We start from the raw sequence: 23,277 nt of genomic DNA on the forward strand, positions 1-23,277 counted from the left end.
ACTTTGGCACTTCTCCCACTAGGCCCTCACTCCCTTTTCAACCTATCATGCCCTCCACTCGCACCTGCCTCACCTTCTAACCATGATGACTATGAGGGGGACACAGGGTATGAACCACAGCCCCTATATGACTTTCCTCCAGATCCAGAGGAACCCTGGGAGGAGCCAACAGACCCCTATGATACACATCCTATCCCAGATGTGCCTACTTACCCTACTAAACCATCACCCACTGATGACACAGTAGTGTTTAACCAACTCCTAGACAGGGCAGCACAGTTCCACAACGTGGACATGCACAGTGACCCTGTAGAAGAGGACTTCCTCTTTGACACTTTCACAACTGCAGAGAAGAGTGTCAAGACACTCCCAATGCTAAAGGGCGTCCTCAAACATGCACCTGACATCTTCAAAGACACGGCCAGGGCACGAGTAATCAATCCCAGGATAGAAAAAAAGTATAGACCGGCTCCTACTGACCCCACCTATATCAAGGGTCAACTGCCACTAGACTCCCTAGTCGTTGCTAACGCACGAAAAAGGGCCAACTCCCAAACTACAGGGGAAGCACCTCCCCCTGATAAAGAGTCCAAAATCCTGGAGGCCTCCGGCAAAAGAGTAGCTGCACAAGCATCCAACTCTTGGAGAATAGCTAACACACAAGCTCTACTGGCTCGCTACGATAGAGCACATTACGATCAGCTTGAATCCCTTATGCAACATTTGCCCGAGCCCTTTAAAGCACAAGCAAATGATCTCATTCAGGAGGGAACGTTTATTTCCAACGCCTCCATTAAATGTGCACTGGACGCTGCAGACACCGCAGCTCGGTCCATCAATACTAGTGTCCATCTTCGCAGACATGCATGGCTAAGGGTTTCCGGCTTCAAAAATGAAGTCCAGTCCACCATTCTAAACCAGCCAGTTAACCCAGACTTTTTATTTGGTCCTGCAGTGGACACCGTCTTGGACAAAATGAAAAAGGACACAGAGACAGCAAAATCCATGGGTGCACTGCAATTTCTGCAACACCGGGGCTCCTTTCGGCGCTCCTCATACAGAGCAAACACACGAGGAAATGCCTCACAAACGTCTACCTCCTACAAGGGTAACACACAAGGTTCCTTCACAAAGAACACAAACAGAGGTGGTTACAGAGGTAACAATCCCAAGGGAAGGGGGCGCGGAGGCAATAACACCAGAGCCTCCTCCTCCACAAAACAGTGACTTCCTTCCGCTGCCTCTGCAACACTTAACACCAGTCGGAGGCAGACTACAACAGTTCCTACCTGTCTGGCACGCTATCACCACAGACAGGTGGGTAAGAGAAATTATCCAGTCTGGTTATTGCCTAGAACGGAGTTCTAAGCCACCAAACATACCACCCAGACATCGTCCTATGTCCACAGAACACATCACCCTACTTCAACAAGAGGTGAAAAGCATGCTAGAAAAGGGGGCCATAGAGCCAGTCCCTTTCCATCAGCAGGGGACAGGAGTATATTCCCTCTACTTCCTTATTCCCAAGAAAGACGGTTCCCTCAGACCAATACTGGACCTCAGGCCCCTAAATCAATACATACTGTCGGAGCACTTCCATATGATCACTCTACAACAAGTGCTCCCGTTGCTACAACAGGGACACTTCCTAGCAACACTGGACCTCAAGGATGCGTACTTCCACATACCCATCCATCCAGCCCACAGAAAATACCTCAGATTCACAATAGAGGGGCAACACTACCAATTCAAGGTTTTGCCCTTCGGGGTTACCACGGCTTCAAGAGTCTTTACAAAATGCTTAGCCCCAGTAGCAGCGCATCTCAGAAGGCAACACGTCCATGTGTACCCTTACCTGGACGATTGGCTAATTCAAGCAAAGTCGTACCAAGAGTGTGCAGCACACACATCACAAACAATCCAGTTGCTGCACAGCCTCGGCTTTTCAGTCAACTACGCAAAATTACATCTGCAACCTTCCCATATACAGCAATACCTGGGAGCCACTATAGATACCTCAGTGGCAAAGGCATATCCAAACACAGCACGGATAGCCAGCATGCAGACACTCATTCGCAAATTCCAGCCACAACACTCCCTGACGGCTCAAGTCTTCATGCAGCTCATAGGCATGATGGCCTCCTGCATATTCATTGTCCCTCATGCCAGACTCCAGATGCGCCCATTACAGGAATGCCTTGCACGGCAATGGAACCAGGCTCGTGGACAACTAAAAGACCTAGTGTTGGTGGACAGTCGGTCTCTCAACTCTCTGCAGTGGTGGAACCCACAAAACCTTTCCAAGGGGCGACTGTTCCAAGAGCCAGTTCCACAACTAGTACTAACAGCGGACGCATCACTAACAGGCTGGGGAGCCCATCTCCTCCAATACACAGTACAAGGGCTCAGGACAAACAAACAGAAAAAATGGCATATCAACCGACTAGAGCTGCTAGCGATATTCCTAGCCCTAAAAGCCTTTCAAAAATACGTGTACAACAAGACGCTGTTGATCCGGACGGACAACATGACCGCAATGTACTATATCCAAAAACAGGGGGGGACGCACTCTCCACAGCTGTCCCATCTGGCGCAGAGCATATGGAGGTGGGCGATCCCCCAAAACATTTTTCTACTCTCAAAACACCTTCCAGGGAAGGACAATCAGATGGCCGACCTGCTCAGCAGGCACAGCCAGCAAATACACCAATGGGAGATTCACCCCCAGGTTTTCCAACCATTCTTCGAGGAATGGGGCCACCCAGAGGTAGACCTGTTTGCCACAGAAGAAAACTCCAAATGCCAGTACTTTGCCGCCAGGTTCCCACATCCACAGTCACTGGGCAATGCGATATGGATGAACTGGTCAGGCAGATTTGCGTACGCTTTTCCCCCAGCACCGCTAATCCCGCTGGTGGCACGCAAACTGCGGCAACACTCGCTCACCCTGATCCTAATTGCTCCCACATGGGCGAGATAACCATGGTACAAAACGTTTCTAGAACTTTCAGTGGTTCCTCATCAAAGACTGTGCCTGACACCCCATCTTCTAACTCAGAACCATGGAGAAATAAGACACCCAGACCCCAATCAGATGAACCTAGCGATCTGGCTCCTGAGGTCCTAGAGTTCAGATACCTCATCTTGCCCTCAGACTGCATGAACATCATTCGGGAGTCAAGAAAACCTACCGCGCGTGCTATGCAGCCAAATGGAAAAGATTTGTTATTTACTGCAACAATAATTAAATCAACCCATTAGACGCTTCCATACAAAACATTATATGCTACCTGCTGCATTTGCAAAGATGCAACTTAGCATACTCTTCCATACGACTACACCTAGCTGCTATAGCAGCATAAGTTCAGAACAGGCAACACCTTTCACTCTTCAGGATACCAGCTATAAAAGCATTCATGGAGGGCTTGAAAAGAGTGATCCCGCCAAGACACCCTCCTTCCTCAGTCTGGAATCTAAACATAGTGCTTACCAGACTCTTGGGACCTCCTTTCGAACCTCTACACTCATGCAAATTGCAATTCCTAACGTGGAAAGTCACATTCTTAGTCGCCATTACCTCACTCAGCAGAGTGAGCGAATTGCAAGCACTGACAATTGAAGAGCCATTCATGCAGGTACATGCTAATAGGGTAGTTCTTAGAACAAACCCTAAATTCATGCCTAAAGTCGTATCCAACTTCCATATTAATCAAGCAATTGAACTGCCGGTATTCTTTCAGAATCCACAATCAGTAGCTGAAAGAGCCCTACACACGCTAGACGTCCGGAGAGCTCTACTATACTATGTGGACAGAACAAAATCATTCAGAAACACAAAACGGCTGTTTGTTGCCTTTGCACCACAACACAAGGGAAATCCTATTTCAAAGTCAGGGATAGCCAGATGGATAGTGAAGTGCATTCAAATATGTTATCTAAAAGCTAAACGCACTCTAACAATCCCCCCTAGAGCACACTCTACACGGAAAAGGGGGGCATCCATGGCTTTCCTAGGAAATATTCCACTAGAAGACATTTGTAAGGCAGCCACATGGTCCACCATACACACTTTCACTAAACACTACTGTGTAGATGTGCAAGCGAAACAGCAAGCTGTTGTAGGCCAAGCTGTCCTCAAAACTCTTTTCCAAACTGCTGCAGCTGGCACAGGTGGCCACTGCTAGAGGAGATACTGCTATTCAGTCTATGCACAGATATGAATTCAGCAGCCCACATGCCTCGAATGGAATATGCTACTTACCAGTATGCATCTGTTCTTGGCATGTAGGGCTGCTGACATTCATATCGCCCGCCCTCCTCCCCGGCGCCTGTCGCAGCTGCAGCATTATCTCTAGCATGGACATCTCTTACTTTCCTATCTCTACCTCTGCCACAAGGGCGAAAAACAATCTGAACATGGAAAGGATGCCCATGCGCACTGTAGTCCAGGGGAGGAGTCACCTACCTCGTGATACTTCGAAGACTCTTCCAGGACAACAAAGTGCAATCATCCGGACCCAACACTAGGCGGCGATCTATGCACAGATATGAAAGTCAGCAGCCCTACATGCCAAGAACAGATGCATACTGGTAAGTAGCATATTCCTTACAGCGCACAAAAGATAATGTGTGGAAATGTCATCAGCCAGCGTATTGATTTGTTTTCCTTATTTTGAAATATTGGTTTCCACCACACTTCATAATTACTAAACGATGTGCTTTAGTTTGGCTTTTCTAATTTATGAAATACATGCCCAGTTCATTTACAGATATTTACATTTTGTTATGTGCTAGAAAAAAATCATACAGCCTTCCCCAAACACTCCCTTGAAGCCAGCTTGATTGTCACATAAATTCTCTCACTTTGAAGTCAGAGAAAAAAAAGCTAACACTAGGCTCTCTGTAAGAAAGAACCTGGCATTTGACCTTTGTCTTTGAATGTGACAAGCTAAGAACACGATTTAAAGCCCTTTTTATGGAAATCGAGCACTGGTGGACTAATACAGTAATTGGGGTTCTGATGGGTACATCTGCCTGTGGATTCCTCACCTTTTGAATTACCCCAGCGCCAGCTTTCCACGGAAACCTTTTTCGTAGCTCTCCCACGTCGACGAGGACATCACATTAGCACGTGTCTCCGTATGACAACACTGGAGCTATAAGTAGACCTCGTCGGCTTGCTGACATCAGTTCCCTTTTTTCCGCGCAATCAACGCGTAACTAACCCTGGGCGAAGCACTACGCTACGCTCGCGTAGTTTGCAAAGTTTGCGCAACTTCGCGAGCTGCACGTAGCACAGTGCGAACACGCGCAGCGCAGCGTAGTGCAGTGGTCATTTTTTGCTTGTTCGCGGTCCTCAACATCATGTTCGCGACCGCGAGCAAGCAAAATGACATCCCGGCGAGACTCTCAACGCGGGTAGGTCAGGTTTCTCATTGCGAGTGGTCGTGCATGCTCGCGACCGCTCGCAATGAGAAACTACCAGTTCGCGTTGAGAAAGCTGCCGCTCGAGTAAAAATCTACTCGAGCGGCAAAAAAATACAGCTCGCACTGTGCAAGATGCCGTTTTCAATGATTGCACAGTGCAGGATGCTTGTTCGCACTGTGCAACCATTGAAAATGCATCTTGCACAGTGCGAATATGCTACTACGCAGCTCGCGTAGTGCTACGTGAATTTCGCGTAGTGCGAAGTGCATTTCGCGTAGCGCTACTTCGCGAACTACGCCCACCCTTACGCGTAACTGTTTTTCTGGGAATCTTTCTTTAGGATATTACTTTGTTTCAGTTTCTATCTGTGGTGTTACAGTGTGATGGCTACACAAAATAATTCAGGGTTTAAGCCTTGTAGGGAATGTGGGGGTCATATGTCCATCACGGACCCCCACGAAGATTGCCTTTGGCGCTTGTTGTCGAATCACAATTGCTGGACTTGGCCCTTTTTGCAGGGTCATCCCTGAACTTTTTGCCTTCCTCTATTTTGTCTGACCTGTTGTTGGCTGTTTTATGACTCTGGGCACTTTACCACTGTTGATCAGTGCTAAAGTGCATATGCTCTCCCTATTGTAAATTGATGTATTGATTAGTGACTCCATGATTGGCTGGTTTGGTTTACTTGTCAGACCCTAGTACAGTGCACTGAGTGTGCCCAGGGCTTGTAAACCAAATGCTGCTATTGGGCTTGCAGCACTGGTTGTGCCACCCACAGAAGCAGCTTGTAAAGTGTGTCTCAGGTCTGCCATTGCAGAGCCTGTGTGCAGTCTGGTACTGCCATGTTGACTGGGCAAGTGCACCCACCTTCCCACCTAAACCTTCCCTTTTACATCATATAAGACACCCCTAGGGTATGCCCAAGGGCAGGGTGCATTGTACTATAAGGTAGGACAAGCCCTGGTGTGTGTGACATGTCCGAATAGTGAAGTACAGCCATTTTCGTTTTTCACTATTGCAAGGCTATCTGTTCTCCATAGGCCAGAATGGGCTGTTAGATTATTACATTTTATAATCCTAACTGACTCAAAGAACATGGTAGAAATTAGAGTTTAATACACCTGAACTCAGCATGATAAAATACATCTTTTAGTGAAGTTGATTTTAACATTCTGCGTTTCAAAATACCACTTTTAGACAGTAGGTATTTCTTGTCTAATTATCCAAACCTGCCTCTGCTAGGTTGTGTATTCCTTGTCTGGAACTTGAGTGACAAGTCTGGGGGATTCCAGGAGACAGAATGAGTCAGCCCAGTGGTGAATAGAGAGATCTGCATCTAGATGGGAGGGAGGAGTTGCACCGGGGACCTGAATAGGACTGTGCCTGCCCGCCACAGTGCTGGCTCCGCCCCCTGTGGTGCGTCTTATGTCTCTGCACTGTGAAAGGAAAGGAGGAGTCATGTAAACAAAGTGCTTCAGGACTGACCAGAACTGGTTTGGACTAGGCAAAGAACCCTCTGCCCTCAGAGGACAAAGGATTTTGGGGTATAATATACACTTTTGGGCTACAAGAAGAAACCTTTGCTGAGGAGAGGAACCTGAAGAAACTGAGGAGAGGCTATCCCTTAGCTGAAGTTGCTGCTTGGGGGGAATTGGCCTGCAGTGGTTGCCTGACTGCCAAAGAAAAGAGAGAGGAACTTTGTGTGTACTTTCATCAACTTGTGTAAGGATCTCCAAGGGCTTGGAACAGAGCTTGCCTCCTGCTGAAGTCTCAGGGACAACAGACATCACCCACCAGCTCCTCAAGAGATCTCCCAAAGTGCCTACAGTTGTGTTGGACTTTTTGGGGACTTGTGTGTCGCAGGGAGCTGGAAGCGCGACTCAAGATCGAGAAGCGTGTCGCAGAACTGCAGCTTTGCAGCACAAAGTGCCTCGCACCGCCGGAGGAGAGGATCGACGTCGCCTCAGACGCCGCCACATCACCGGGGAGCGGTGTCGCAGGAGTAAAGGATCGGCGTCGCATCAGACGCCCCCGCATCTCCGAGAAGCGTGTCACAGGGCCTGTCGCGGCTCATTGCCGGAGAAGAGGATTGCGTCGCCGCAGACGCCGCAGCATCACCGGGAAGAGTGTTGCAGGGGCCTGTCGTGGCTCGCATCATTGTGGAAGCAACTCACATCGCCAGGAGAGAGGATCGATGTCACTGCAGATGCCGCCACATCACTGGGAAGCGTGTTGCAGGGCCTGTCGCGGCTCGAATCATGTCAACATCTCGCATCGCCAGGGGAGAGGATCGACGTCGCCGCAGACGCTGCTGCCTTACCGGGTAGCGTGTCGCATCAAGGAGAAAGCTCCATCTTTATTTCTTTGCACCGGATCTTTGCCGCATTTCCATCATTGCAACACTTTCGATGCCCTGCGTGTCGCATCTTAAGGTACAGTGACTCAGTGTCGCATTTTAAAAAGTAAAGAGGGTATAGTATTGTGGATTTTTGTGGTTTGTGGTCTTGTGATAAGTCTATATAAAGAATACTTATTTTTACATAAAACCTGTGTGGTGTCCATCTGTAGTGTTCTCACTTGATTACTGTATGTGTTCACAAATGCTTTACACACTGCCTCTGAGATAAGCCTGTCTGCTCGTGCCAAGCTACCAAGGCGGTGAGCAGGGGTTATTTTTAGGAGTGTACCCCCATACCCTGACTAGAGGCAAGGGTCCCTATTTGTCACAAGTACCTACCTGTGCCAACTAGAGACCCCCAAATCTAACAACGATTTCGAAGGATGTTCGTCTTGTCGGAGGATGAATCCGAAGGCACTCAAGGAGGGAGAGGTGAGCGAAGCTTTTTCATGGCCCGAGCGAGAAAGAAGAGAGGCAGCAAGTCGACGACCCCACACCCTTGAGGTCGTCGAAGAAGCACAAAAAGAAGCATCAACATGGTTCTCGACGTCGGTCTTCGAAAGGAAAGTTTTCGAAGTCAGCTTCTCCAGTTCAGTGGTGTCACGGTAAAGATGACATTTCGCCTTCAACTTCTCCACAGGAGACTCCGGTCCATTCTCCAGCGCCCAGGTAGTCGTCTCCTGCTCCTCCGGCTTTGCCTGCCCCGGTATCTCCGACGTCAAAGCCGCAACCCGCCTCTCGACCTCGGTCTGATCTAGACCAGGCAGTTCTTGATACTTACCCACCTTTCCTGGGTCCGGGTTTGGATCCATCGCATTTTCTCAATGTGATGTTTGGCATGTTTGCCAAAGCAGCTCACCCATCCGGCACGCCAGCTGGCCGCGTGAGTCCGCTTGCATACAATGTGGGCATCCCCCAGCAATATGCCCAGGCACCATTTGTGCCCTTCATCCCAATGGCCCGGTCATGGCATCTCCGCACCGAGATTCTCGACCCTGATTCCTCAGTATCCAGCGCCGTCTGCTTTGGGCCGGCGCCTTCTGATTCGAGTGAAGCCATTGACCACTATTTAGGGTCCTCCATCTATGCTGGCGCCGATATCACCAGCTCCGCACCTGCCGCTGTCTACGCTGATTCCGAAGATGCTCTCCAGGAGAGAAGCTCAGAGGCTTCTGGAAGAGGAGTACCACCAGGGACAGCATCAACAGGCTGAAGAGGGGGACATTCTTGAATCTGTGGGTGACTTTGAAGGTCTTCAGGAGGCCAGTGGCTTGGCCACTTCCCCCGAGTGAGATCTCGCTTCCCCAAAGGCAATGCTTTCTCAAGATGTGGCTCCTTATCATACTGTCATCAGGAAGGCTGCAGACCTATCAGGTTCTACAATTGCCCTCTGCTGAGTTTAGGTCTAATAATCTAACTGAAGTTTTGCATTCTCCGTCTTCAGTAGTTGAGCCATTACTTCCTTTCAATGAGGCCATAACAGTGCCAATTCTGGAGGTATGGCGGAAGTCTTTGTCAGCCCTGGCAGTTTCAAGAGCGGTTGCAAGTCTCTATAAGCCTACTCTGGGGGATCCAGCTTTTCTAACCTCTCATCTTCCTCCGGATAGCTTGGTGGTTCAAGTATCATGTTCATCAAAACAGTTTGTGGGATCCTTCTCCACCTCCCCAGGGAATTGGGACTCTAAAAAGCTGGAGCAGTCAGCCAAAATGGTGTTCTGCTCTGCAAGTATGGCTTTGAAATCTACAAACGCCACTGCTTGTTGGGAAGCTATATCCACGCTTTGATGGGCACAACCAAAGAGGTGGCTCCTAAACTGGCTGATGATGTGCGAGGGCACTTTATGAAGGTATTGACAGATACGCAGGCTGCAGCTCGTAAAGTGATTCAGTCAGGTCTGGATACACTTGACTCAGTCGCCAGGGTGATGGGCTCCTCAGTGGCTACCAGGAGGCATGGCTGTTGAAGGGTGCAGGGTTTTCTCTGGATGTGCAGGCCGCTCTTCTTGATCTTTATTTCGATGGATTCAGGCTCTTTGGGTCTAAGGTGGATTCTGCTCTGCAATGCTTCAAAGATAGCATGGTTACTGAGAGTACCTTAGGCCTGCAGTCCCAGCCTAGGGGCTATGTTTACAGGAGTTTCGTGGTTTTGAAAATACTGCTTCCTTTTGAGACGGTCAGCAACAACAGCTGCACCCCTTGTACAAGTCATACAGTTGGGAAGGGAAGAGGCCGCTCGCTGGGAGCAGATCGACAACAGTCTTTCTCCTTCTCTCCTGCTCCCCCCACCACCGGATCCAGAGGGAAGCAGCTCTAGATTCCCCATCTTGGAACAAGTTTGTCCTGTAGGAGGTCGGGTGTCCCATTTTCTACAAAATTGGATATCTGTTACGTCAGATCCTTGGGTTGTGAATCTTGTAGAAAATGGGTACACCCTTCCTTTCCAGGAGTTTCCCCCATACTTACCCTCCTCACCAGGGTTGGTGTTCGGAGGACTATCTGCTGCTTATTCAGCAAGCGATCCTGGCATTGCTTCAAAAGGGTGCAATAGAGGGGGTTCCAAAGCAGGAAAGGGGTCAGGGGTGTTACTCCCGATACTTCCTGAGCCCTGAAAAAGGGTGGGAGGTTGAGACCGATCCTGGACCTCAGGATCTTGCATTTTACCTCAAGCAGGAGAAGTTCAAGATGTGGGCCGTAGCTCAGGTTCTTCTGGTGCTGCAGAAGGAAGACTGGATAGTGTCGATCGATTTGCAGGATATGCATTTTCACATTCCCATCCTGAAGTCGCATCAAAAGTATCTCCGTTTTACGGTGGCATACCAACACTACCAATTTGCGGTTCTTCTGTTCGGTCGGACTTCAACTCCGCGAGTCATCAAAAAGGTGATGGCAGTGGTTGCGGCTCATTTCAGAAGGTCGGGGATTCAGGTATTCTCCTATCTGGATTACTGGCTGCTCAAAGCGAAGTCTCCATAGTTGGTGCTGCATCATCTGCAAATAACAACTCGGCTGTTCGACTTGGGTTTTTTGATAAATGTACCCAAATCACACCTGGTGCCCTCTCAGCACAATCTGTTCATAGGGGCAATACTGGACACTACAGTGAATGGTGCCTTTCTGCCTCCTCAGAGGATTCTGGACATCCAGGCTATGAATCAGTGTTTTCAAGAAGGAGAGGATGTTCCAGTCCAGAAAGTCTTGCGCCTGCTCGGTCTGTTCGCTTCCTGCATACTGTTGGTCAACCATGCATGCTGGCATATGAGGGCACTCCAGTGGTTCCTCTCAGGCAGTGGTTTCAACACAACAGAGATCTCAGGGAGATGGTCAGGATCTCCAGAGACACTGCGGCGGATCTGTTTTGGTGGAGTGTTTAAGGCAACCTGTCTCAAGGGAAGCGTTTCAACTTCCTTCACCGGTGGCCACATTAATAGTGGATGCCTCCACTCTGGGGTAGGATGCTCATCTGGGGATCTGGAGATCAAGGGCCTTTGGTCTCCAGAAGAAAGATTGCTTCATATCAATCTTTTAAAGTTACGGGCGATACGTTTGGCTCTCAAGGCTTTTCTTCTCTCCCTTAGCGGTCAGTCTGTTCTGGTACTGACGGACAACACTACTGCAATGTGGTACATCAATAAACAGGGAGGAGTAAGGTTGTTTCGTCTCTGCAGAGAGGCTATGTTGCTCTGATCCTGGGCTCAAGACCATCAAATTTGTGTGATTGCAAATCATCTGGCCAATGTGCTAAATGTACTTGCGGACAGTCTGTCGGCAATTCTGGGCAGATCACGAGTGGTGGCTTCATCCGGAGGTGGTCCATCACGTCATCAGGATGTGGGGGTTACCGCAGTTGGACCTTTTTGTCACTCACACTGCCCGTTGTTCTGCAGTCTCCAGTATCCGATGCAGGGAACATTGGGGTGCTCGTTTCAGTTAGATTGGGGCTTGCAACTCCTCTGCACCTTTCCTCCCATACCCTTGACTGTTCGAGTTATGAGGAAGATTTGCCAAGACGGGGTCCAAATCATGTTGATGGCACCGGATTGGCCAAGAAGGGTGTGGTACCCACAGTCCTACTTAACCTCTCATCGCACCCTCTGCTCCGTCTCCCTCACAGGGCAGACCTTCTCTTGCAGTCGCTGCGGCAGCTTCTACACCCCCACCTCCAGAGCCTGCACCTTCATGCCTGGAGATTGAATGGGGCAACCTGAGTTCTTTTTCCTCTCGTACCGGATGTGGAGGATGTTCTTTTATCGGCCAAGAGGTACTCCATCAAATCTGTTTATTCTTGTAGATGGGCCAGATTTGTGAAGTGGTGTGGAGAGAGGGTGATTGATCCCTTGAAGGCTCATTTATCGAATGTACTTAGCTTCTCTCTTTCCTTGGCCCTGCAAGGTTTTGCTGTGGCTACTGTTAAGGGTTACTTGTCGGCCTTATCAGCCTTCCTTTGTTTGCCAGACCAGCCTTCGTTCAAGTCTCCCGTCGTTATGAGGTTTAGTAAGGGCCTCATTAATACATTTCCTTCTGCTCCTTTCATTATGCCTCAGTGGGATTTGTTTTGTTTTTGTCAGACTTTTTTTTTTTCCAAGAAATTAATCAACAAGCATGGTAATACTTTTTGTCCTTACACTAGTTTATAGCTATTAGCTATCTTTTTTCTTGAACGGAGTCTAGCGGATGATTCGAGTAGAATCCCATGCAATTGTCTCTTCAGGTATTACCTAAAAAACCTACATTGAATTTCGATAAAACAAAGTGAAAAAAACAAGAACATATTTTCTTCAAATTAAACCCTCCCTTCTTCCCATAACCCCCCCCCCCCCCCCCCCCCCCCCCAAAAAAAGTCTATTCCCCATGAGGGGTGAGTGCCTTACTGCTTCCATTTGTGGGCTGAGGGCAAGGAAAAGCAGACCAGGACTATATTTAGGAAGGAAGGTGAAGGTAAACCATAACAAAACAAAACTAATAACCTGGGCTAATCGGTGTCCTGGGTGATCTGAAGTTGCGAATCCGATTCTGGAGTAGGCTTTGATGACTAATGGTGGCCCTGGTTAGAACTGGAACAATTGTAGTGCTCTAACTGTCGTGGGGCAGGTGGTCTGTGGGAGACCACTAGATAGATAGCTGACCAGGGGACCCCAGGCATATTTAAAAATGTTCAACTCATCCCTGTATATGTCACTCATACGTTCCATACTGAGTGCCTGCCATAAACGTTCGTGCCATTTTGTTATGGCTGGGGCTTCTTTCTTCTTCCAAGCGGCAGCTATTGCTGTTTTGGCCGCTCCTAAACAGAGCCACACGATGGCCTGATCCGATGTTATTTGGTATTTCAGATCTGGGTCTCGAAGGCCAAGAAGCATGAAGTCTGGGGAATCTGGGATTGGGTAACCCAATATCTCTTTAATTTGAGCCAGGATTTCTCACCAGATGGTCTGAATTGTCGGGCAATCCCACCATATATGGTGGAAGTCGCCTAAACGGCCACAACCTCTCGAACAGAGCGCTGATGTGTTAGGAAATATTTTTTTTAATTTTGTAGGGTAGATCTACCAGTCGTAAAGTATCTTGTAGTGGACTTCACCCTGGCCTAAGGAGTTGTTGTGGCCTTTCTATATCCTGCCATAAGGCTTTCCATTGTGTCTGTGATATCCAGGCCTAGTGTGCGTTACCAAAATTCGAGATGCCGTGGGCGCCTAGACGGGAGTGTGTGCAGCAGTAGGGAATAAAGGAAGGAATTGGCCCTTTTACTGAGATGGCTCCCTTCATATAGCGCTCTAGTGTTGTGAGTTCTGTTGTCGCCTCTTCTCTAATCCCTAGTTGTAAGACCCAGTGACGCAATTGAAGATGGCGAAAGTATTCTGTGTTGGGTAGGTGCAAGTCTCTTTGGCAGTGATCAAATGTTAAAATGTCTCAATTATGGAAAATGTCAGCTACGGTGAGGCAACTTCCCTCTATCCATGCGTTGAAGGGGCCCCTCTATAATGCTGGTGTGAAAGTTTGATTGTAGTGTATGGGAGTGAACGGTGAAGGGAAAGTAGTCCATTCACCCTGCCTAAGTACCTCATCCCAGGTTTTAAGAGTCATTTTAGTTGGTGTGCTTATGTAGGCATTCGCCGGTCAGTCTGACTTTGGTTTCAATAGGAGATCCCATATCACCCTTCCCGTGATTGCTCGATCCATGTGTACCCAATGTTTATCTGATTCACGTTGGGACCATTCAACCATGACTCGAAGCTGTGCTACTTTGTAGTAGAGGTTCAGATCGGGCATCGCCATGTCCCCCTCATCTGAGGGCTTCCATAGAACAGTAAACTGAAGCCTTGGTCTTTTATTCTGCCATACACATTTCTTTATCAGTGCCTGGACTCGGGCTGAAATCTGGACATCACCAGCGGCTCTCGTGCGTTCCAGCACCGTCCCCCCCCGACTCGCAGTGGGCCCTCGGGTTAGAATCGCCTGTTTTAATCGCAATAATTGGGCCCTCGGCAGTGGCGCCATCGTGGATCACGTCCACGCGGCCATCTTGGCTGGCCATGCGTTGCCTCAGTGAGATTTAAATTTGGTTTTGCCTTTAGTGATTGGTTCTCCTTTTGAACCTCTTCATTGTTGCCGATTGAGGCGTCTCACTTTTAAGACTGTTTTTCTAGTTGTTATTACCTCTGCCAGGAGGGTAAGTGAGCTTCAGGCTCTTAGTTTTAAGCCTCCTTTTACAACCATCCATACGAACAAGATGGTTCTTAGGACCAGAGCTGTTTTCCTGCCTAAAGTGGTTGCACCTTTTCATCTAGGGCAGTCTGTCACCTTACCTACCTTCTATCCTCCCCCCCTCACCCTTTCAAGGAGGAGGAGAGACTTAATCGCCTGGACTTTAGCAGGTCGGTCAGCTTCTACTTGGACAGAACCAAGGACTTGAGGCTGGACGATCAGCTCTTTGTTGGTTATGTGGGGAGATATGAAGGGCAAGGCTGTCCACAAGAAAACGCTTTTCAGGTGGATCATCTTGTGCATCAAGATATGCTACGTCTTGGCCATGAAGGACCCGCCTGAAGGTATTCGAGCTCATTCTACTAGAGCAAAGTCTTCAACTTCAGCTTTGGCTAGATGTGTCCCTGTTGTAGACATCTGTAAGGTGACCTCATGGGCTTCCCTCCACACTTCGCAAAGCATTATTGGTTGGATTCAGAGGTGGGGTGGGACAGACATTTTGCACTTTCTGTGCTACAGGACTTTTTGGTATTGGTAGGTGACACCGTCCGCCGGGAGAAGGACTACTTGGGGATTCAATTCAAAAGGTGAGGAATCCACAGGCAGATGTATCCATCAGAAGAAAAAGTTACTTATATTCGGTAACGCTTTTTCTGGTGGATACAGTATCTGCCTGTAGATTCCTCACTGACCCACCGTCCTCCGCATTGTCTACTTACGTATACCGAAAAGGTTTTTGTGCTTCACATTCTCTTATTTCTATGTCATTTGCATTGCTTTGATGCTTGTCGCTAGGAAATGTGTTGGCTTTGTATTTTCCTGGAGACCGTGTGATGGAGCTGTAAAATGGCCAAAGCCTTGTACCACTCCAGGCACAGTATTACAGCCTTGGATTGGAAAATACCATCCAAGCCAACCTGAAATTAATAAATACAGATCTATCTATCGATCTATCGATCTATCTATCTATCTATCCTGCCGCATTGCTCCTCTGCTGGTCCGGTCCCGGGCTGATCACACTGCGCAGGGTTCCCAGATGCCAATTTCTGACGACTCTCCCCAGCATGAGAGCAGTGCTGGGATTGGTCTGAGTGCCGTGGTTCGACGCTCAGACAATGCCTGGGAGCCTGTGGCTTTTCTCCACCCGGCTGGGCATTACAGCTAGGTGTAGAAATGTTAAGTACGCATGACTCCTTGGCCGGCCAAACAGTCATGACCACTTAGCAGTGCTCATCGCCCCTCCTCCTCATTACTGTTGCACAGAGTGCATGGCCCCACACTGACGTGCTCGCTAGCAGCAGCAGGTAGGAAGAAAAATAAATAAAATTGGTTTATTAGCATTTTATTTTTCAAGTGTTTAACTTTGCTGCCACTTAGTGGATTGACGCTCCTCCGCCATAACGGCACTTATGAGACACTGCGGTAAGTCACTGGATTGAAAGATTGTTTAGGAGAGAGCTAAAATCAATCACAACTCCAAAGTGATTGATATTTTGATCGCTGCAGAGCTTAGACTGGACAGAGTAATACATCTTTACCTCAAGATTGGTTCCAAAAACGTTTCACTTTACGGCTGTCATCTAAAAGTGATTTTGAGAGTGGAGCTAAATAAATATTGTGTGGTTATTGTACCCTTATGGGTTGTTGTAAGATGGAGTACATGTGCTTGTTAAAAGTGAATTGGCAGCACTCTATAGAAAAAGTTATTTTATGATATGTTACACTTAATTATAATTGTTATTCCTCATTTAATAAACCCTTTATCCATTATTTCTGATCAGGTTTCATTAGGAGGGGTTGATCTCACGGTAAGAGTTCTTACAACAGGTTATTGGCCTACTCAGTCTGCCACACCAAAGTGCAACATCCCTCCCGCGCCTAGGCATGCTTTTGAAATATTTAGAAGGTAAGCATGAATGCTCACATGCTGTTTTTGTCTATTACAAAACTAATGTCTTGAATGTTTCATTGTTGATGGGGCATAGAAACCCTCGAGAAATAAAATGCTTATATCAATGTTAAAATGAAAATTAGAAAGTTTATATTTGTTTCCTCTTTACATTTTACATTCCTTCATGGCGGTTTTCGTCATGCTTTTGGGAGGCAGCATTTGCGGCTGCCACACCTCCAAAAGTAATGAAATCCAACATCCTCTTTAAAAAAACATATTTTTTTGTTTAAAGTGTATAGAAATGTGGCTTGGCTGTAATAGTTGTCCTCTATCAAGGGTTCCTTCATTATTAATGTCAATGAAGATATTCTCCACGGGCTAGGTGGGATTCTGGAACAGTTATGTAAATAATATTTAAAAATGCGAATATTTTTGAAATTAAAATAAAAACATTTTGCCTTTTTGTTTAAATAATCGCTGAAGCACAGATTGAAAAGTGGTCAGGTGTTAACTTTTTATGGCAGCTTGCCTGGTAGCTCATACAAAGCTCGAGTGAAACTTAAGTCCTTCAGTCTTATTTGAAGCTCCTCTTGAGACAATGATTTCATCTATAAGGGGGGTGGGGAGTTGACTGGATTGGTTATCGCGACGAACTGCAATTACAGGTAAGCATTTTCCTGTTCTTTGTTTTTCATTGTTTAATAACCATTAAACTAAAATAACAAGCAGCCTCCCCCGCACATATGTAATTAGAGAAAAGAGGAAGGAAAAAATACACAAACAAATGGAAGGTTCTAACATGGCCTTCTCTTGCTGAGAATAACTTTTAGTATTTATTGATTCAGTTGTGTTTGAAGAACGTGCCATCTGATCTCCATATAAGCAGCATGAGAATTTCCAGGAATGCACGTGTTACCTATCAGCTGCCACTTCTGCTTTTCTTCAAGTAGTGCAAGCTCTGACTGTCTATTGAGGTTAATAATCTTTTTTATATTACACCAGTGATTCTTAATCTTTTAATTGCTGTGGACTCCCAGTAAATCATAACCAGAATCCGGGGACCCCCACTGAGTTATTGGGAGCCTGGGAACCCCAGCGTAAGCAATTTCTATGATTTGAATTGCAAAACAGAAAAATACAAAAACAAGTACACACCAAACAGATGCTCAAATATCGAATTATTTTAATTCGCAATCAAATATGGAAAATGTTTTAACATTTAAAATTTTTCTTCTTGATTCATATACCCTGTATTAATTTTTGGATGTGCCATTTTGTAAAGCTGTTACGCACCTACTGAGTATGCCTCGCGTACTCCCAGGGCTCCTCGGACCACAGGTTAAGAACCTCTGTATTACACTATTGTCAATAAACCTATCCACATCATTTTAGTATATTTAGACCTAGATGTCAGATTGTCTTGATAGACCATCTTGTCCTAAGATTGCACCACAGTCCTTTAAAAGAACACTGTTCAGTAAAATATGTGAGGAGAATAGCGAAGGGCATAGTTTCCCCCCTCAGACCAGCTGAAGCACATACCATGTTAAGTAGGTCACATAAGTTAAAACTTTTTTAATTAAGCTTCTCAAAGTACAAAATAAAATTCATATTATTTCCAAGCCAAACTCCTAAAAAAAATGCCTTGTCTGTTATTAGTTGTAATGCTGTGCAGGATTCCTGCTTCCTTAATAGCCATAGTAAACACGAGAATTAAAGAATAATGGTCTGCATGTTCATTAACCAGAGGACAACAGGGAAACCTCAGTTGTTAAAACATGGATATAAAGTCTGGGCATCCGATTGATTCTGCTTTAAGAAATATATTTTTGGGAAAAGCCCCTCTCTTCAGTGGTCTTGTGACATCTGCAATTATAACCTAATCCTGTTCTTTTCTGGGCCCCTGTTGTGCTTGCTGTGCGGCCCTCTTCTGCCTGGAAGTTGAATCCCCAGAGGACCTTTCTTCTGAACCTAAAGCTACGGAGACACTCTCCTCTTCTTAATGGCATGTAGGGAAGTTGTTTTATCTGTGACTCTACCCAGATTATTTCTGTCTCATAGATCACGATTTCAGAGCTGCATATACTTGCAGGAGATGCAGAATGTATAAATATAGCCTTTTCTGCTGGTCACCAAAACCCTCGATTTGTGTCTGACAACACTAAAGCACTGGGTGCAGCCACTGTCCGTTTCACATAGCCTTCGTAGAGAAGAGAGGCACTCTTGCAAAATAGGTGTACACTGTGGAAGCACCACTCCTAATCCGGCACCTGCTCTGATGTGCGTAAAAGAGTACCTCCAGTGCAATTTCTTGATTGGCGCTTTATCGGGGGGAAGACAAAATGGGCTGATCAGAAAATCTGCAAGGGCTGGGGGGGGGCATAGCTTTTCAAAGGCCAACAGAGGACTTTCATCCCAACAGGTATGACTTCTTGCTTTATCCGAGTTTAGCAAGAATGCTTCTCAGTTATTAAATATGTGCTTGACTGTCATTGGTCTGCAAGATATGGTTATTTACAAGTGTTCTTGAAGTGGTTTTGTAACTTCAGATGGCATGACCTTGCTCACAATGAGTTAGTTCGAATTGTGTACTAATTTGACAGGATTATCCATTCGGCTTATGGCTTCATAAGAAGAGGCTTTATTATGTTGTGTTCCAAGGGCTAGGAAGACTCCTTTAAAAAAAAAAAAAAAGGGAGATGTGTTGCATGGACTTAGGTCTGACTAAATGAGCGGAAATGCTTCATGAACACAGCTCTTCAAGGTTCTATTGGCAGGTATTCCTTTTGTTTTTAGGGCATAACCACAATCTAGTCAATGAAAGAATATGTGAATATGCAAATAAGCCAAGGTATGACAGAGGGAGAGGAGTGGATGGTGATGTTATAGTTGTGCTTGAGATCCTGATGTCCTGATTCTTGACTCCGTGTCAGAATGTCTTCCAGTGCAGGAGCTTTCCGTGGATTTTGGAATTAGCTAGTTCTCCGTTAACACTGAAAATCTCACCTGTCTAATTTGTGTCCTCACAAGTACATGTCGGAAGGTAGTAGAAAGCAAAATACACACAATTGATGGATGGAATGCAGAACAAATCAAAACATTCACCCCCAGCGAAGAGATCTGGGTTAAACCCATCCTTCTTTTGCTCACCATGCCACCCCAGTTTAGACCAAGCCATATGCAAATCAGTCTTCACCCTGTGCCTCATGGGAAAAGTCCAGCCCGAACTGCCAAGCTGACTTTCATATGGCTGGGTTTACCCAGGAATGGCATGTGGAGCAAAAAAACTATGGATTTAGGCCTAGATCTCTGTACTGGGGTGAATGTATGACATTGTTCAGCATTCTGTCCATCAATTGTTCTTTTGGCATTTGTCACCCCGAGTGGGACAGGTATGCCAAATCTTGGATCAATCAATCATATTATTTGTAAAGCGCACTACTCACCCGTGAGGGTCTCAAGGCGCTGGGGTGGGGAATGCTGCTCCTGCTCGAAAAGCCAGGTGGAGAGTTTTCTGAAGGTCATCAGGTCTTGTGTCTGCTGTAGGTGGATGGGGAGGGTGTTCCAGGTCTTGGCGGCGAGGTGGGAGAACGATCTGCCGCCGGAGGTCGCTCTTCGGAAGCGGGGGACTGTGGCGAGGGCGAGGTTGGCGGCGCGGAGCTGGCGGGTGGGGGTGTAGAAGCTGTGTTGTCTGTTGAGGTACGTTGGTCCTGTGTTGTGGAGTGCCTTGTGTGCGTGGGTGAGGAGCTTGAAGGTTATCCTCTTGTTGACCGGAGCCAGTGTAGGTCTCTCGTGGGGTGTGATGTGACTGCAGTGAGGGATGTCGAGGATCGGGCGTGCAGAGGCGTTCTGGATGCGTTGGAGCCGTCTCAGGAGTTTGGCCGAGGCTCCTGCATAGAGGGTGTTTCCGTAGTCCAACCTGCTGCTGACAAGGGCCTGGGTGACCGTTCTTCTCGTTTCAATGGAGATCCATTTGTAGATCCTGCGGAGCATGCAGAGGGTGTTGAAGCAGGAGGAGGAGACTGCGTTGACCTGTTTAGTCATAGAGAGGGTGGAGTCGAGGATGACCCCTAGGTTGCGTGCGTGGTCGGTGGGTGTTGGAGCAGTTCCCAGTGCGGTCGGCTACCAGAAGTAGTCCCAACCGGAAGGGGTGGATCCGAGGATGAGGACCTCCGTCTTGTCCAAGTAGAGCTTCAGTCGGCTGTTCCTCATCCATTCAGCGACTGCCTTCATTCCTTTGTGAAGGTTGGTTTTGGCGGTGTGCGGGTCCTTGGTGAGGGAGAGGATCAGCTGGGTGTCATCGGCGTAGGAAATGATGTTGAGGTCGGGGCGACGTGGGCGAGCGGTGCCATGTAGATGTTAAACAGAGTTGGGCTGAGGGATGAACCCTGGGGTACGCCGCAGATTATCTCGGTGGCTTTGGAGCGGAAGGGGGGGGGGGGGAAGGCAGATGCTCTATGTTCTGCCGGAGAGGAAGGAGGCGGTCCAGTCCAGGGCCTTCTCTTGGATCCCGGCGTTGTGGAGGCGTGTTCGTAGTGTGTGGTGGCAGACCACGTCGAAGGCGGCTGACAAGTCCAGGAGGATGAGGGCTGCCGTTTCTCCGTTGTCCAGCAGGGACTTGATGTCATCGGTGGCGGCAATGAGGGCAGTCGCAGTGCTATGGTTGCTGTGGAACCCGGACTGGGAAGGGTCCTGGATGTTGTTCTCCTTGAGGTAGCGGGTCAGTTGTTCGTTGATGGTCTTCTCGATGACCTTTGCCGGGAGCAGGGAGATGGGCTGAAAGTTCTTGAGATTCTTGATGTCCGGCTTGGGTTTCTTGTGTAAGGCGTTGATCTCAGCGTGCTTCCAGCTCTCCGGGAAGGTTGCTGTCTCGAAGCAGGTGTAGATGACTTTCAGGAGATGGGGTGCGATGGCTGAGCTGGCTTTGTTGAAGATGTGGTGTGGGCTTGGGTCGGACGGCGATCCAGAGTGGATGGTGTTCATGATCTTGATGGTGTCGTCGTTGGTGTTGGTCCAGGAGAGTAGGCGGTTGGTGTGGATGGTGGTTGTCGGGGCTTTTGTGGTGTTGAAGCTGTCATGGATGTCTGTGATCTTGCGGTGGAAGAAGGTGGCCAGAGAGTCGCACAGGTCTTGCGAAGGTGGGACGTTGTTGGTGTTGGAGCTGGGGTTGGAGAGTTCCTTCACGATGTTGAAGAGCTCTTTGCTGTTGTGCGCGTTGTTGTCCAGGAGGTCTTTGAAGGAGGCCCTTTTGGCGCATCTGATGAGGTGATGGTGTCTGCGGGCGGCGTTCTTGATGGCTGTCCGGTGTTCGTTCGTGGAGCCAGATCTTCTCCAGCCTTCGGCTGGTTTGCTTGCAAGCACGGAGGTCTTCAGTGAACCAGCTGGCTTTCTTGTTGTTGTGACTGTTGGAGGGTTTCTTGATCGGGCGAGGGTGTTGGCCCAGTCGTTGATCCACTGTCTGAGGTTGCAGGTGGCGGTGTCGGGGTCGGCGGGTGGGCTCTGGGCGAGGGTTGTGGTTAGCTGGTGACTTTGCCCCAGCAGCGGCGAGGCATCTGTTGGGTGCGGTGGTGCGTGGTGGGTTTCTTGAAGGTGAAGTGAATGCAGCGATGGTCAGTCCAGTGGAGTTCGGTGGTGTGGTTTAAGGAGACGTGGGGGTTTGCGGAGAAGATGGGGTCAAGCGTGTGACCGGCGGAGTGGGTGGGTGTTGTGACGAGTTGTCTGAGTCCGAGGTTGGCTAGGTTGTCCTTCGGGGTGGTGGAGTTGGTGTCGTCATTGTTCTCGAGGTGGAAGTTCAGGTCCCCGCGCAGGATGTAGTCCGTGGAGGCGAGGGCGTGTGTGCTGACTAAGTCGGCGATGGAGTTGCTGAACTGTGGTCTGTAGATGAGTGTTCCTCTGAGGGTGGTGTTGGGGTCGGTGTGGATCTGGAAGTGCAGGTGTTCGGCGGTGCTGAGGGTGTTGTCCGTGTTTGTCGAGACTCTGAAAGTGTTCCTGTGGACGATGGCGATTCCTCCTCCTGCTCCGTTGGTGCGGTCCCTGCGGGTGATCTTGTAGCCTTCCGGGACGGCTATGGCTATGTCGGGTGCCGAGGCGGGGTTCAGCCAGGTCTCCGTCAGGAAGAAGACGTCTGGGATGGTTGAGTCGAGTAGGTCCAAGAGTTCTACGGCCTGTTTGCGGGCGGAGCGGTTGTTGGAAAGGATGCATCTGAGGTTCTTTCCTGGTCGGCTGTATGGTGGGTCGGATGCTTGTAAAACTGCAGTTCCGGCAGGTGAAAACCCTGTGGATGCGCTTCGGGGCAGCCAGGAAGCAGGTATGTGATCATCCAGTGTTGAGTGCGTGGAGGGTTCTGGCATCGTAGTGGCGTTGTGGCGTTTGCGGAGTCCATGGGTGCTGGCGCTCCTCCATTTGAGGGATGTGGGAGGGAGGAGCAGCTGGGAGGCGGGAGCGGGGCAGCGAATGGGATTGCAAGGGGGCGGGGACGCAGCGGCGGTAAAAACGGTCGGGGGGCCTCGGGAGAACTGGGCACAGGAAGGAAAAACAAGTTTAAGCAAGAGAACAAGTACAGGCACAGAGGAATAAAAACAAGTCTGGACAAGAAAGCAAGTTTGGCACAGAGGAATAAAAACAAGCATTTACAATTAAACGGTCTCGCCTTTGCAAAAGTTTGAGCTATTGGCATTGTAAATGACAACATTCTCATTTATGTGTTTTGAAAGCCGATAAATAGCATTGTTATTTACAATGCCAGTAGAGGGAGTAGTAGAGAAAGTAGTAGAGAGTAGTAAAGAGAGAATAGTAGTGAGTAGTAGAGAGTAGTAGAGTGCAAGTAATAGAGTAGTAGAGAGAAGTAGAGTGTGAGTA

At 48.2% G+C, this 23,277-nt stretch overlaps 1 protein-coding gene across 1 annotated transcript in view; it reads left to right on the top strand.

Annotated features, from left to right (window-relative positions):
• CUL3 (cullin 3) overlaps positions 1-23,277 on the top strand; it is a 580,651-nt gene that overhangs the window by 359,579 nt on the left and 197,795 nt on the right. Inside the window, exon 11 of the mRNA XM_078665956.1 lies at positions 16,310-16,434. Coding sequence (XP_078522082.1) covers positions 16,310-16,434 — 125 coding nt within the window. The remainder of the gene's footprint in view (positions 1-16,309; positions 16,435-23,277) is intronic.

The sequence above is a fragment of the Lissotriton helveticus genome, chromosome 11, assembly GCF_964261635.1.
Source record: "Lissotriton helveticus chromosome 11, aLisHel1.1, whole genome shotgun sequence".
Taxonomy (NCBI): Eukaryota; Metazoa; Chordata; class Amphibia; order Caudata; family Salamandridae; genus Lissotriton; species Lissotriton helveticus.